The sequence below is a fragment of the Vicia villosa genome, linkage group LG2 (genome assembly GCF_029867415.1).
Source record: "Vicia villosa cultivar HV-30 ecotype Madison, WI linkage group LG2, Vvil1.0, whole genome shotgun sequence".
Classification (NCBI taxonomy): domain Eukaryota; kingdom Viridiplantae; phylum Streptophyta; class Magnoliopsida; order Fabales; family Fabaceae; genus Vicia; species Vicia villosa.
The window spans coordinates 191,589,509-191,606,025 of NC_081181.1; the positions used below are offsets into that span (position 1 = coordinate 191,589,509).

Genomic DNA, 16,517 nt, shown 5'->3' on the forward strand with positions numbered 1-16,517 from the left:
AATTTAGCGTCGGATTTATTAAGTTAAACTTTATTTATTTTTTAAATTTAAATATACATCATGTTTTTAAATAAAAAACAATATTTTTTAAATTTAAAAAAAAAATTTAACGTTAGATTTTATAAGATAAACATAATTTATTTTTTATATTAAAAAAAATCAAATTTTACAAAATAAATTTAACGGTTAGATTTATTAAGTTAAACTTTATTTATTTTTTTAATTTAAATAAACATCAAGTTTTTAAATAAAAAAAAATATTTTTTAAAGTTAAAAAAAAATTAAAACTAACGTGAAATTTTTTATGGTAAACATAATTTTTTTTAAATTAAAAAAAAAATCAAATTTTACAAAATAAATTTTACAAAATAAACTTTATTTATTTATTTTATTCAAATAAACATCAAGTTTTTAAATAAATAACAATATTTTTTATAATTTTAATATAAATTTTAAATATGCAGTTTTTTTATTATTAATTTTAATTTTACTAGTAATATTTATATGTTAATGAGGTTGCATTTTGCAAAGATGATACCACTATCTCAATTTGCTCCACGCCCAGTTTTCCTTTTTTTTAATTTTTTCAGCATTCAATTAATGCTACAATCATTGACTGCAAAAATTTTAACTTTTACTGTACCATTCAGACATTGGAAACAACAAAACACATGGACCAACATTAAAGAGTTTTATTGTATGTGTTGGGTACACCATACCATCAGCAACCCCAATTTAATCTAATGGTACCCTAATTTAATCCAATGGCTGAAAAGCATTTAAAACCAAAAAAAAAAAAAATGAAGTCTCTCACGGTAAGAGACCTAAACAGGCCTCTCACCCTAGCCAGAGCCCCAGTTACCACCTTATGTATCTTATTTGAGTTCCACTAAATAATTTATTCTTCAGTTTAGTGCTTAAATGATTTATTTGAGTACACTTTATAAAGAGAGGCTTGTTTAGGCAGACCTAAGTCTAAAGTCTAAGTACTCAGTCCAATCATTCAAAGTCCAATTAAAATTGTTCAAGCGTACATGTATAGAATTAGGACATATGAGATTTAAGAGACACTTTTCAATCTTCATTTTTTATTTTATTTATTTTGAATTATATAATTGACTTAGACATCTTCATTTTTTATTTTATTTATTTTGAATTATATAATTGACTCAGACGTTTGAGTGTTAATCTTGTAAGTTCATTCTGCGCCATTGTATCAGAGATCAACATTATTATTTCAAGAGTCAAACATCCTCAATCAGCATCAATTTTGGTTCGCGCACGGAACAGTGGTGTCGTATGTGGAAACAACATTGGATTCCCACGAAATTTCATTATCAAATCCTGTTTGATCCAAAACCAAACCACGAGAAATCACATATGAAGCTCATTTCTTTCCTAACCTTGCGGCATAATACAATTCCACCAGCTTCCTTCCTTGATCCAAATGTTGATTCCTATGAGTGTAATTAAGAAGTTCCGGAAGCAAATCTTAGGACGAAGATGATCCCTTCGTTATCGCCGGATTTCATCATATTTGAAAGGGAAATAGAAAGTATTTGCATAGTAGCATTGTTGAAGTGGAAAAACTAGCCTCTACCATGAATTCAAGATCCTTCTTTATCATAACAATAAGATGCATCACTTTGAGAAGCTCATTGAAGCTTGACATATCTGAATATAGTTTGAAATGAACGTGAAAGTAGATCTCCTACACATCGGCTGAAATAAAGGGAGAATAAAGGTCTCGTGGATCTAGCAGATTCGTCGATCGCCTATGGAAGGAGATATATCAGTCAAATTTACCCCTACCGATGGGCCAACTGAACTAGCATACACGAAAATTAAAGCCAACACTATGTCTTTTCCTAAAAGACAAAATCGACAAGGTTCTCACATCCAACACAGACAATACCTCATAGTTGCAGTGGCGCGGACTTGAGGTTGGTCGGGACGTAACATTGGAACCGAAGTGCTAAGTAACTCGCCTCAACACTAGGAAAAGTTGTAATTCGACAAAACATTGACCCGTGGTTTTGAGCAAAAGGCTAGATACGAAAGATTGTAAGGGCCGAGCCCCACGACTCATCATATAGAGAACAAGCAAGTAGGGAAATAAAATTTATTGACTCATATCCCTTCGAAAGCAAAACCGGTTGTGTGAAAATCTTGTGCGGACCTCCTAGTGTCAATTGTCCGAGAGACATGTATCGATCCCATCCACACATAAGATAAGTATCTCTCAAGATCCCTCTAAATTTGAATAAATAAATCTTTTACCCAAAAGAAATATGGTATACACAAATAATATTATAATCGTTGGCCATATGGCATAGATTATGTTTATGAAACCGGATCCAACTATGCGGAATGCACTTAAAGCGCAACTGGCGCACCCTTTTTTAAGAACTAGCCACTCCAAGAGCGTAAATGATGGAGCGTATGAGACATCCACCTTGAACCAGGATAAAACTTGGGGCCAGGGACTGGAATTCCACCTTTGGCTAGAGAGGGTTCCTAATAACATTGAAGACTTGCACCAACTCCTCTAAATTGGGACGGGGTAGTGGCAAGCTTAACAGTTACACTAGTTCCCTTTGATGATTTAAAAACACATTAACCAATGGTTATTTCATTTTTCAAAAAGGGTTTTACATCTTTCTCGAATATTTGCAAATGATTTCTTTCATCTTCTATCTCATTATTCTTCATTGTTGAATGGATATGAATCTTATCTTTGAAGATTCATAATTAATTGATGAGATATGTTTTGGTTTTAACGTTTCTTTGAATATTTGTGCAAGATTTTAGAGGCTTACAAGAGTGTGTGGTTTTGTTTGTGACTAGTTCTAACAACTTCAATGAAAAAAATGAGGTTATTCTTTCTAGGCTAACCTTGTTAGGACTGTGAGGAAGTCTACATACAAGGTAGGACTTATTCTCAATTTACAGACCGACCAATGCTCAAGATACCGACGGAATTGTGTGGAAATTGTTGCAAACAGAGACGTAGGAGCAGGTTGTTAGGGCTGGAAGATTCAAGAAGCGGTCTCGAGTAAAGATTTCGCATAAAGTTCAACTCATGAAGCTATGTACAAGTTAAGATCTAGAAAAGAAGAATTTTAATTTTTGGCATTTATTTTTGGACTAGGTGATTGTACGGACTCTTGTAATATTATTACAAATCATATTGGAAGACCAAAGAATTTTCAATGGGCAACCATTATTGATTAGATTAAGCACAAAGCAAGGACAGATGTGCCAAACCACTATTAATCTTGGTGTACTCTCTTCTCTCTCTCTCTCTCTCTCTCTCTCTCTCTCTCTCTCTCTCTCTCTCTATCTATCTCTCTCCCTCTCTCTCTCTCTCTTACACACACACACATTTAATTATGTAGTTGATCGCATGATTAGGTTGTCTCTATTGCTTTCTAGAATTGCATGCTGATAGTATTTTCTATTGGTAGCTATTCATTGCATAAATTGTAGGTTTTGTTAGAATTGGTAATTCAACAGTGTCTTAGTGTGGATTAAGTTTTAAGACTTTGATAGTAGAAACTTGCGCGTGATTGAAAATCATTTGATAACACATCTTGTGAAATTGAATGAGTTTGCAATATGATTAGTTTGTACTTTGGTGAAATTCAGTAGTTCGATTTGATACATTGTAAATGATAAAGCACATTTATGAATCTCTTAATTTTAGCATAATCTATGTCACACAAAATTTTCTTCCGCCATGCAAAATAAACTTTGTTTTTGCAACCGTGTTAAAAACCTTTTCAAACGAAATTTTAACTTAGGAGGTCTATTCACCCCCTCTAGACCGTCCATAGTCCACATTCTCACCCAACAACAATTATCCTAGATGATGTCACCAACCTCTTCCACCTCCCCCTTATAGGTAACTTTTTCATCCCTCCATTGATGAATCAGAAGATTGCATGTAAGGATGCTAAGAGGTGTTTGCGCCATTTTTGGTATGTTCATGGTATTTCTAGACTAGTTTGTGTTAGCATTGATAAATGATTTAGGTCCATCGTTATCAACAATCACATTTCTATTAGAGAAAAATGTAGTGGGGTGTCTTTTCCTAGACAATATCTAAACAATTATTTATAGAGTGGTAATTTAGAGTATTCCACCCTCGCATCATCCCACATATTCATCCTGCAGATGACGGTGGACCTTCCCATGATGGAGGATCTTCAAATGACGTGCCACCTTCTCGACTAGTATGTGTGACCATCAATAATGCAGATGGTAGCACTTCTTTCAGATAACATCGTGGAATTGGTAAACCCAGATGGTGAAGTCTATGCGGGGTTAGCTCAGATAGCACACATTGTTTGTGGTGGAACGACATACATTTTATTTGTTGTTCATTATTTATAGTTGGTGACATTATTTTGGGTTTGTACTCAAATATTTGTATATTATTGACACTTTATGCTAACATGACATTAGATGAAAATTAAAATTACATTACTACGGGATGAACATAACTTAAAATGAACATTGCATAACATAACTTAACATGAACGTAACTTAAGCGTTATCAGTAGATTCAGGATATTTCAACATCTTGATAATATCGTCAACAGATCTTGCAGTTGTCGCATCTACCTTGATTGTACCTTTTGTTTTGTATTGGAGAAATGTGTTCCACATAACTCTTAAATCTTCATCGGTCATCAACTCAAAGTTGTTGAACTTCATATTTCTTTCGCCATTAATTGATTATCTGGGTAGCGCAATATATTATTCGATTTCTAATTCAAAACATCAAGCGGGGTGTTCTCTATGAGCCTAAAATCAACAGGAGAGCTCACATTATTGAAGTAAACAAATGTAAGATCCCAAAATAAAGACATTGTGAGACGCTTTTGTTAAGAATATATGAAACATATTTATACAAGTTTTAAATCATTATGGACCACACAAAGCTGTTGGTGCAATCACAACCTTATAAAAGTGTCGGCAAAGTCGTCAGAACCGTACAAACAATAATACTATCGAATTTGTAAAGGGTGGAGAAAATATTTGGCATGCCAAATTTTTTTAAATTGAATTGTCGGTAAACCTTTTATTAATGTACCATATATTTCAAATAGTATGGTAAAAACATATTTTTTGAATTACCTGTCAATTTTTTTTAACTTAGTGAAAAAATAAAAATAAAAATATTTTTGATATTATGAAAATAAGGAGAGCAAAAAAACTCAAATATTTTTAAATATTTTTTGAATTGCACATCAATACCATGTAACGCCAACTCATAAAAATGGATAGCCAAAAAACTCAAAATTAAATAAAGAATCAAAATACTAAAATTTGAAATATCTGAATTAAAACAATAAAAAATAAAAATAGTAAATCTATAATTTTAAGTCAATTGATTGATAACAAGTTTAAGAGATTAACAAATTTTAATGAAATCAAATGGTTCTAATAATTTGCATATTTCAATCTTACATTAGACCGGTCAAATCCTTTTCAATATATTATGGACCAAGTTATTAAGCTAATTTTTTTAAAGGAAAAAAATACAAAGGGTCAAGATCGTTACGAAATGTACTTAACTAACCGGAAGAAACAACTGAAGAACACTAAAAAAAGTACATAAGAAAAAACAAACAGAAAGCAGATAACCATCACACGACAAAAGAAATACAGGCTAGAACAAGCTGAAGAAAACCACCATCAACAAAATAGTAATTGGCAGATGCAATATCAACAAACACTGCTAATTTCTTTCCTCCCAATAGGAAGAATCAAGGTGAACAGGATAAAGGTCTACAGCTGATGAAGATGTAGCAGTCCATGACCCGTCATTTAATATACGCTGACTTTGTGAGGTATTTTCTTCCATCTGATAGTAATACTTCCTCATTACTTCCAACTTCTTTTCATCCATTACTTCACTTGAATCTGAAACAAATTCTGGAACCATAGTCCTTCCTTCAAGGTAACTTACCACCGACGACATGGAGGGCCTAAGGTTTGAAGTTACATTCGTGCATAGGAGAGCCACATTTATTACCACCATAGCTTCCTTTTTGTTGAAATCTGCTCCTAATCTTCTATCAACTAGCTCCATTAGGTCACCCCTCTCCTTCAACAAATGTGCCTGTTGAAAAAAAAAGAAAAGAAAACAAAGAATAGTTTGATTTGTAACTCAAGCCATTTCTAAAGTATGAAATCAATCATATTTCTATTAAATAACTAAATCAAAATGATGTCACTTATTAAGATGCTTCATGATAGTAATATTCTAGAAACTTACAGTAACTGTGAAATCTTCTGTACAATTACTGTTCTAGACAGATTAAGATTACATACTTTTCTGATTCTCTTCTATGAAATGTAATACTTTAACAGAGATATTTTCTTCTAATTTTCTAAATTAGCATTTGGTTTCTTAAATGTTAATATTTTTGCTAAGTTGTTGTCTTCTTGTAGAATTATAATATAACATGAAAAGTGAACAAGAGTATATGTGTGACACAATTAAATGTAAGTAGATAGTACCATGGATCAAAGAAGGACATAAAAAAGTTACCCAATCAAGAAGATAGAATGCCTCCTCCTTTGACCGATAGAGGGTGTTGTTCTTTCCACTAATGATTTCCAAGACAACAATTCCAAAACTATAAACGTCTGCTTTGTCCGTCAAATAACCATGCATTGCGTACTCAGGAGCCATATATCCGCTACATAATTGGAACATATCATTGAAATAACTTGATTTAAGTATACAACGTGTCATGATATCAGATGTTTTAATTAATAAAAATATACAGTTTTAATTAAATTCATTAATTTTTAGTACTTTTAAGTCAACTAGGAGAAGGCAGGAATTATAGTTACTCACTAGGTCCCAGCAATTCTAGTGCTAATGTGAGTGTTCTCCTCCTCATCAAGTCTGGCCAAACCAAAATCAGATATCTTTGGGTCAAGATCTTTATCAAGCAACACATTAGTTGCTTTGATGTCCCTGTGAACAACCTTCAGTCTTGATTCTTCATGAAGGTATGCCAATCCTCTAGCAATACCAACACAGATCTTCTTCCTAGTTGACCAATCTAATCTTATTTGATGTTCTTCTGGACCTTTATTTGTGAAAGTAATAAGAATTAGACAATGGTAGCACATAGTCATGTGCTAAGTTAGAAAATGTGTCATATCACATAAATAACAACCCAAACAAAACCATATAGGAAAAATTACCAAATAAAGCACGAGCTAAACTATTGTTTTCCAAGTATTCATATATCAGCAACAACTGATCTCCCTCCACACAACAACCATAGAGTTTAACAAGATAAGGATGCTGCAAAGCAGAAATCATGCCTATCTCATTTAAAAACTCACGATTCCCTTGCTTTGATTTAGAAGAAAGTTGCTTTACTGCTATTAATGTCCCATTGGGTAAACATCCCTGCATTTTAAGGAATGCTATTTTTTTAGAAGTTGAAAAAGAATTTTCTGAAACAAATATATAACATCATAGTAACAGCATGACACTTGAGAAGATTTGTTAATTGTTATACTATGCAACATACCTTGTACACGGGACCAAACCCTCCTTCTCCAATCTTATTGGAAAGATCAAAGTTATTTGTGGCTGCTTTGATTTGTCTTAAGGTAAATAAACCCGTGTGTAGGTCTAAACTCTCCAGCTCTGTTAATTGAAGTAAAAGAAAGATCAAAGATCTTTTGAACTAACAAAATTACACATGGACACTCAGCATCGATATTCATTTGTTCGCAAAAGTTAGACAACAATGGCAACAAAAGAAATTCATTGGTAATCACCTTTTGCTAATGAATTTTTCTTTCCAAAACATCCTTTCCACCAAAGTGTACCAAATACTAGAATGATAATAACTGTTGCTGCAACCACAATTCCAACCACAGCTCCTGCAGATATGCTTCCATGTGGAGAGTCTGCTTGATTATTAAACAACACATTTCAAATATTATATGATAACAAGGAGATCACAGCATAAGGTTAGGACCGAGCTAGTATAACCTACCAGTTTCAACTGATATAGCTGATATAAGAGGACCGTATACTGATCTATTAGGGAGAAACTGTGTCCCTTTTCCAGCCCAATACAATCGGATCTCCAAGGTATTACTAGTAACAACAACATTGAACTGTTTTACAATTTTCTTACCAACTCCTCCTGCTTCTTCTGCAATATTGAAGTCCTTTTGCACTGACTTTCCCTGCAACATTTCAATCACAATTTTAATGCTTCATGGTGACTACACCCTACAAGTATTTTAATCGTCAATTTGTTTTAAAAATATCGTAGAATTTAATTTAAATTGTTATGAGTCTCACATCGGAAAATATATGATCTGAATATGTGTTTATGGGTATAATCCTCACATTATAAGATGATATCAGAGCTTGTTTCGATCCTCCCTGACGTCTTTTTTTAATGATAGGTTCTATTGAAGAAAAAAAATCCTCGTGTTAAATCGACAAATTGTTCTCGGCAAGTCGTCTACCACTTTACGTGCTTGAAGATCAAGATTGGATCATATATGAATTCGGTTGATTCTATAACCATTGGTTTTGATAATGGTCATATATACCCTTTGTTTCCTCTCTATGTTGGTTTGGTCTCTCTCTTTGGATGCTCCCCCTGTTGGTTTCTCACTCTGGCTTCACTTTCGGTGTCATCTCCGATGTCACTTTCAGGTGTCACTTCCAATGTCACTTCCATCGTCATCTCCAGGGTAATCTTCGACATCACATTTGGCTTCACCTCCGATATCATCTTCGTATTTGAATTAACCGGCGAAACAACTTAATCCCTCTTTGGTTGTTGCTCCTTTCCATGATGGTTCTTCTCATTGGTTTCTTTCTCCATTGGTTAAGATATTAGTTTGTTTGGTTTCATCTCATATTTTCAGGATTAATTTGTAACAAGATTAGTAAGCTTCAGCATGAGGCGGGTGAGAAAGCGTAAGTATTTTAATTGAAAAAAAAGAAAGAAGTTCGATAGTGGCCCTATAGGATCCTTTCTTTTTTAACAAACAAGTGGCTATTGAAAGAATATTGTTAAACCATGTACCTGAAGGTAGATATCAAATACACGCCTTCCAAGACTACCATAGGTTTGATCATCTCTGATCATTATTTCAGCAAAATGTAGATTTACTGTGTAGCTTCCATTTTCCAGGCAAAATCCATAATAAGTCAAAGAAATAGGAGAAACGCACGCAGTCATGTACAATTCAGCATCCACCATAGTAAGTGTAGAGGTATATTTTGTGGAATAATAAGTTGCTCCAAGTTGATCACTATCAATGAATGCACCAGTGGTGCTAGATGCCCATTTTCCTGTTGGACTGGCATGGAATCTAGCTGGTCCAGATGAATCTGAATCACCATCATAGGTTGTTCTGTTGACTTTTGCTTGATTTCCACCACAATTTATATAAAGGGAGTTTGAGGCTGGTTGAGCAGATCATGTGAGCAACTTTGGAAACATTAAGGAAACTACGAAAACTAAATAAAAAAATATAATCCTTGAAATTTTATTTTTCTATGTTCATATTTTCTTTGGCTTATTTTCCTGTACTTATTTTCTTTTAAAACAAGAAACAAAAACATGGTGAGAACTTCGCTGTCTATAGAAAAGTTGCCATAAAGAAACTCACGTTTGGGACATTCAAAGCTCAAACACGAAGTTGTTCCTCTGAGAAAATTATGGAAGGAATAGAATAAGTTAGATGATTAGTAAAATAAGATAAGCTTCATGACATCATAAGAGGGAAATGGAAAGGCTATATACACACATGCGCATGTTTTAGTATTTACAAAACCAAACTTACATGTCATTGCGTGCCCATGAGGTAGAAAACAAGTTCCTGAGATATATTAGAGAAGACGATATCTCAGAAAGGTTCTAAAGTTTGCAAACAAATGTACACAAATGGAAGGATTCTTACACTTTATCATTTTGACATATCTGACTCACTTGGCTTAAGCTGAAGTTATTGTATGAAAGGTCTCTACATGCAAGTCATAAATTTGATTCAGATTATGATAATAATATAACAATCAGAGACTTAATGAAACATTTGGTGACTACATAATAATAATATGGCAATCAGAGACTAAAGAAACAATTGCACAATCATACTCCAAGAGCATAAATGTTTCAAAGTGATTTTCTTAATAGGAGGAAGGTATCAAGAGGAGAGATTCAGGGGGTTATGAACCTATGTTATGTGTGAAACTAAACTCGTGAATATGAACCTAAAGCTAGAGTTCATCATGAGAAAAAAAAAACAAAGGATTAAACTATAGTAGTTCTGAAAAAGCTTTAATGGCTTAAATGCTATATGCATATCATTATTCAATCCAAGGAACCATACAAGTAGTACTAGAAAGATAACTCACACGTTGACTTTTGTTGACCAAGGAGGCATTGATCCAGTGAGAAGGTTTCCAGTTAAAATTCTACCATAAAAGAATATTTAAATATTAATCTTCATGAATCTAAGTAGGATTATTCAGCTATGTTCAGACTGAAAGTTGAAACCAGAGTTGTGGGAGTAGAGAAGGCAACAGATATGTGATTAAAAATATATGCCAAAAAATAATGTTCCATACATGTATGTCAAGTTGTTTAGGTAAGCATAGGTCGAAGGAATTATTCCACTTAAGTTGTTAAAGCTGAGGTCTCTGAAATAGACATCATATTGAGAACGAGTCAAAAAGCTATAGAAAATTTGTCATAGGAAAACATTCCAACCAATCAAATAATTGGTTAAAGCTATATATATGTAAAATGTATCCAAGCTCTAATTACGAAACACAAAAATATAGAAGGTTATAGAATTTGCTAAACTTATCAAAAGAAACATTAATGGTTAGCTATAGTCAAACAAAAAGTAGCAAGTATGCAATTACAAATGCTTTAATGTTGTCATATTCCTAAGATAATTAGGTAGCGTCCCGTTAATGTTGCAATTCCTTAGAATCCTGTGAAACAATAAGATAGACAACAATATGTTATGAGTGTTTTTGTTGCTGTTTTTTTCTTTTCTTTCTGAAAGAGTCAGAGAAATCAACTCACAGTTTTTCTAATGACGTCAGATTATTAAGTTGTGGCAAAGGTGCATAGTCAGATCCATTCAAATCACTAATTCTCCTGAATATCACATTTGAATCAAAGCTAAGTAAACACAATTCAAATGAAAGTTAAATTTCAACCCTTGTTTTATCAGTATAAAAAATTCGTACATACAAGTTAGTTAAGTTTGTCAAGAGTGAAATTCCAGAAGGAATCGGCCCACTTAATCCACTTCCTTGAATCATTCTGTCAAAAGCAAAGTAACCGTTGGTAATTCTTTTTAAATATCAAGCAATACCAAAACTATTATATTTGAGGAAAATTTAAAATAAAAAAGGAGAGTGCATACAGTTTTTGTATACTTTTCCAGTTCTGAATATAATCAGGTATCTTTCCAGAGAATTGATTGTCCTCAATTCGGCTGCATTGAGAAAGGGCGTGAAAATTTGAAGCATCGTAAAAAGTATTTTTTTTAATTTAGTCGTCATTAAACATCACCATAAAAATTTGAAGCTTACAAATCCAGCAATGTAATGAGCTTGGCCAATGTCACAGGTAGTTCTCCAGTAAAATTGTTAGAGGAAACTCGCCTACATATCATCGAAAAACAAAACAGTAAATTATGATTCTAAGCAATGGAAATCAATGTGGATTTTGAACATTAAACTTTGATATTTCAGGGAGAACATCAACTAGTGGTGGGGGGGATAAAGTGCTTACAGTGTTTGAATTTGGGTTAGATACCCAAGTTCAGGAGGAAGATTTCCTGACAACTGATTGTTCCATAACTCCCTATCCATTTCAAGTTAAAGTTAAATTCTACTGTAACTCTTTGAATTAAACACAATCATGTTTATGTACTTATAAATGGTTTTTTCCAATAAAGTGGGAAGAAAGAAACTCACAAATTTTGGAGAGTAGATATGTTTGCAATCTCAGCTGGTATTGAACCCGTTAATCGGTTTACTGGAAGAGCACTGTGATAATTAAGAAACATGTCATCACTAGCTTATTGAGTTGCAAAATCTTATAAAGAATGTAAAAATAAGACCCATATGTCAATCAATGACTGAATATCAGAACAGACAAATAAGAGACAAATCATACATTTTACTAATATTCATCATGGAGCCCCATTGTTTTGGAATTGTACCATGCAAATAATTGCGAGAGAGGTCACTGTAATAGAGAGAAAGGGAGACAAAGAGCTTGTCAAGAAAAATAATATATATATATATATATATAGACACACACACACACAATTGGAGATGTTGGAGTAAATAGCAATTATTACTACTAATATTGAAAGTTGTAGCAATCTATCATGTATTTAGGAAATATCATTCATGCACCTAGGAAGTAGCATTCTAACTAGTCTCCTTCTAAATGTAAATTGCATTTATTTCTAATAGTATATATAAATGATAAATTAGCAGGGAGCAAATCATCCGAGCATTTCATAAATCTTTTAATCCTCTACCAAAGTCTCATAATCAAAGATATACAACAAGTTCAATATAATTTGAATGTGAGGGAATGTTTAGGAATTGCATACATTGTTTGAAGGTAACGCAACCTGGTCAATCTTGGTGGGAGAGTGCCAGGAAGATTTTGCCCTTTCAAAGTTCTAAACATGCATTTTACAATAAAAAAAAGTTAAACATAATCAATGAGCAAAATAATGTAATTAATTCTAATATATTTCTTAGCCAATAGATTTTAGAGAAAAAAATTGCAACAAGCTCTTTTGCTGTAGATAATATTGATTTGTCAAACATAATTATAGTAAAAATACATGGCTTTGACGATATTTGTTTTACTTTCAAATCTTAGTTTGACCATAAGGGATAGCAATTTTGTAGATGTGTAATAATGATATATTTTTACTGAATGGTAGGATATAACTATACGTACATAATGGTTAAAACTGATCTAACTCATGTATTATGTATACACATATACAATGTCAATTCCTACCTCAATATCAATGAAAATACTTCAATACTACCGCAAATGAAGGGAAAATACCAAATCAAATGATTAGGAGTAATAATATCAAAGGTTCAATTCTACAGAAAATAGACTTACATTGAAATAACATGGCAGAAATTGTCACCGGCAATAGAGCAGTTACAGTAAACATTGCTCTGTACGATATCCAATCTGCGATTGGGAGGCTCACCCATAGTCCAGTTAGGTTTCTTGCTGCATGGATCTATGTCGAAGTTCCAATCCTTCTTACCAAGTGATTTAGCTATATCTTCAAGAGCTTTCTCTAAATATACAATTCAGAAGCAATCAGCTAAGTACTGAAAATGTTTTAAACTACATGAACATGTCATCAAATATATATACAGAACTTCTATAGAAACTATGGGCAAAAATAAGAATATGTATATTGAAGCTAACATGAATGCTTAGATAAAAAGATTGGAAAGGAAGGATCAAGAAAATTCTTAATTATTTGAGAGCTATGGTATAAATACATATCATACTTTCGTCGGGGTGAATAGTAGCAGCTCCAAAAGCTGTAAGAGATATGAACCAAATGGCAATGACGAAAAGGGAGAAAAATTGAAAGCTAGTGCTCATCTTAATGTTAAAAAGGAAGAAAGTTCAAATATATCAATAATTTAGAGCTAAAGAGTCTGAATATATTGTGTATTTGGAATTAAAGAGTCAAAGGAAGATTTTTTTTTTTAATAACCAGTATTTTCAAAAAAAAATCCAAAATAACCACACTTTTCAAAAAGAAAAAATTCGCCACCCAGAGGAGGCGCCACTCTTTTGGCGCATGTACTTAATTTAATGAGGAGGCGCTATATTGTATGGCGGATACTCATGTGTCATGCCATACAGTATGGCGCATGCACTTAAAGTTTAAGTGCAGTAGCCGCTCAGTGCAGGTACTCTGTTGTTTTGGATTTTTTATTTGTTTTTTAAAATAAATAAATAATAAATAAAAATAAAATTGTTAAAACATTCATTTGAAAATATTATTACAAGACGTTTGGATATTTTTTATACCGACATTCATTTGAAAATACTATTACAAGACGTTTGGATACTATTAGGCCATGCAGACCCTAGGCTTCAGCTACTCTACATTTGCATGCAACTTGAGGCGTTTGGGTGGAGGACGTCGGTAAAAAAACTAACCAAACGTCTTGTAACAGTATTTTCAAATGAATGTCATAATAATTTTATTTTTATTTATATTTATTATTTATTTATTTATTTAAAAAAAACAAATAAAAAACCTAAAAAAACTGAGTAGCCGCACTGAACGGCTACTACATTTAAAGGTTAAGTGCATGCGCCACACTGCATGGCATGATAGAGGAGCATGCGCTATGCAGGGTGGCGCGTTCTCATTAAATTAATTGCATGCGCCACACAGAGTGACGCCTTCTCTGTGACGATTTTTTTTTTTTTGAAAAGTGGTTAGATTGGTAAATTTTTTGAAAATGTGGTTATTTTGGAAATTTTTTTGAAAAAAATACTTATTTGAAAAAAAAAATCTCAAAGGAAAGTTCTTAATGCATATCAACACATTTATCAGTATAAATTACAAATTTTGTCAGTAAAATTGTAGGGCGTTGTTAATCTATTCCCTAAAATTACTAGTTTGTGTACTAGTGTACATGCATATGCCAACTTTTTAGGAATATATTTACAATTTTACAATTATATAATTTTATGTGTTTGTTTTGAAAAACCAATTAAGAATAAATTGATGTAAATAGTGGTACCGATGGCAGAAAGCCAAAAATTTCATCATACCGACTGTTTTGCGGCGGATTTCTAGCGGATTATGGCAGAAAATTTTGGAATATTCACCGATATTTACCATGTATATCCACCGTGGTGACGCCATGGCGGAATGTAATGCATTATATTAATATAAAAGAAAAAAATATTAATACACAAGGTTTGGTTTTGTTTGATTTAGTTTTAAAAATTCATTCCATAACCTTATCTGATTTAAATGGTTTTTACCGAATGATATCTAAATACATCCAATGATATTCAACTTTGTGTGATTTTTAATCGGTTTGTGGTTTTAATTTGGATCGATTTTAAAGGTGAATCCATATTTTTTGGGTGTGACTGAAAAAAATCATTTTAAAAATGTAAATTAAAGTAAATCACTCATGTTATTCACATTAATGATTGTCACACAAATATTTAAAGCATATATATATACAAGTCAAGCTTTATACCATTATGCGGGTACTATAGATAATATACATGTACTAGTATGCCCCAGCTAGGAATTTTAATAAACAGACAAACATCTCAAAATTTCATTAATTTCAGAGACTAATGCATAGACAAGTCATATATGTATGCCCCAGCCAGGAATTTAAAGCATATACAATTCAAAGTTCAAACTTCAGACTATTATGTATATACTATAGATGTATGCCCCAGCTAGGAATTATAACAAACAAACGACATAATGATCGATTACTTTTCAAAAACAATAAAAGTGTTGTACACTAGCAAGGTCATTTAAAGTCTGACCTAAACTATGAATGGATTGACCCAACACAAAAATTGTTAACACCTAGCGGGATTTAAACTCGAGACTTTGAGAGAAACACACTCTCAAATTAAGGTTAATATTAAGGTTAATGATACATGCAATTGTAGAGACTAGAGAAGTCATGGTTTATTTTACTCTCATGATGATTGATGATTACAGACATATATCTAAAGGAGGAAAATGACATTGAAAAGATTGAGAAGAGTCAAAAAATGTGTATACACTGTAATGCATTTCTATAGATGTTTGCTTTAGTCAGGAATTTTAACAAGCAGATAAACGTCTTAATTTCATTAGTTTCAAACACTATGATACTGACTCAGACAATGCATATAGAAGTCAAGCTTTAGACTATTCTGCATGTACTATAGATGTATGCCCCAGCTAGGAATTACAACAAACAGATACACGGCATAATAAGCAATTATTTTTCTAAAACAGGTAAACGTTATGATAAGCAACTATTTTTCAAAACAGATATATTCATACCTGTAATCTTAGAAGTAATAAATCTTTAACTTTCCTTATTCCGCTGCGAGGGCTTTGTTGGATGATTAGAATAAGTCAATTGCAGTGTAATTGGTTTTGAAGTGTTTTTTGGAAAACAGCTTATTTGAGAAGCTATTTTGAAAAAGCTGTCAGACTACTGCAAAAAAAACCAGAAAAATATTTCTGTTTTTTAGGCTGTTTTGTTTAGCTTTTGTTTGTTACTTTGTTTAGTGTTAGTAGGCACTATATATACATTTTGTAACATGTTGAATGATTTAATGCCATATGATTTTTTACTCTCTCAGTTAATCTCTATTCTCTCTAAACTTGATCTTTCCCAATTCTCCAATTTCAACAAAATTATCCATCACCTCCAT

General features: G+C 32.5%; 1 protein-coding gene across 2 annotated transcripts; it reads right to left on the reverse strand.

The window, feature by feature from the left end:
- Positions 1–5,746: 5,746 nt before the first annotated feature.
- Positions 5,747–13,728, reverse strand: LOC131653386 (probable leucine-rich repeat receptor-like serine/threonine-protein kinase At3g14840). 2 transcript variants are annotated; one of them, XM_058923517.1, is made up of 24 exons: positions 13,598–13,728; positions 13,191–13,377; positions 12,658–12,729; positions 12,210–12,281; positions 12,008–12,079; positions 11,823–11,894; positions 11,621–11,692; positions 11,452–11,523; positions 11,277–11,348; positions 11,106–11,180; positions 10,940–11,011; positions 10,640–10,711; positions 10,427–10,486; positions 9,973–10,035; positions 9,856–9,891; positions 9,682–9,719; positions 9,093–9,475; positions 8,040–8,235; positions 7,819–7,950; positions 7,566–7,684; positions 7,231–7,441; positions 6,875–7,112; positions 6,563–6,713; positions 5,747–6,130 (listed from the first exon to the last, which is right to left on the reverse strand). In XM_058923517.1, the coding sequence occupies exons 1-24, from the start codon at positions 13,692–13,694 to the stop codon at positions 5,747–5,749; spliced, it is 3,018 nt and encodes a 1,005-aa protein (XP_058779500.1). In that variant the 5' UTR covers positions 13,695–13,728. The 2 variants fall into 2 exon arrangements, with proteins under 2 accessions (XP_058779500.1, XP_058779499.1); XM_058923516.1 differs by having other exon boundaries at positions 7,819–7,953.
- Positions 13,729–16,517: the final 2,789 nt, after the last annotated feature.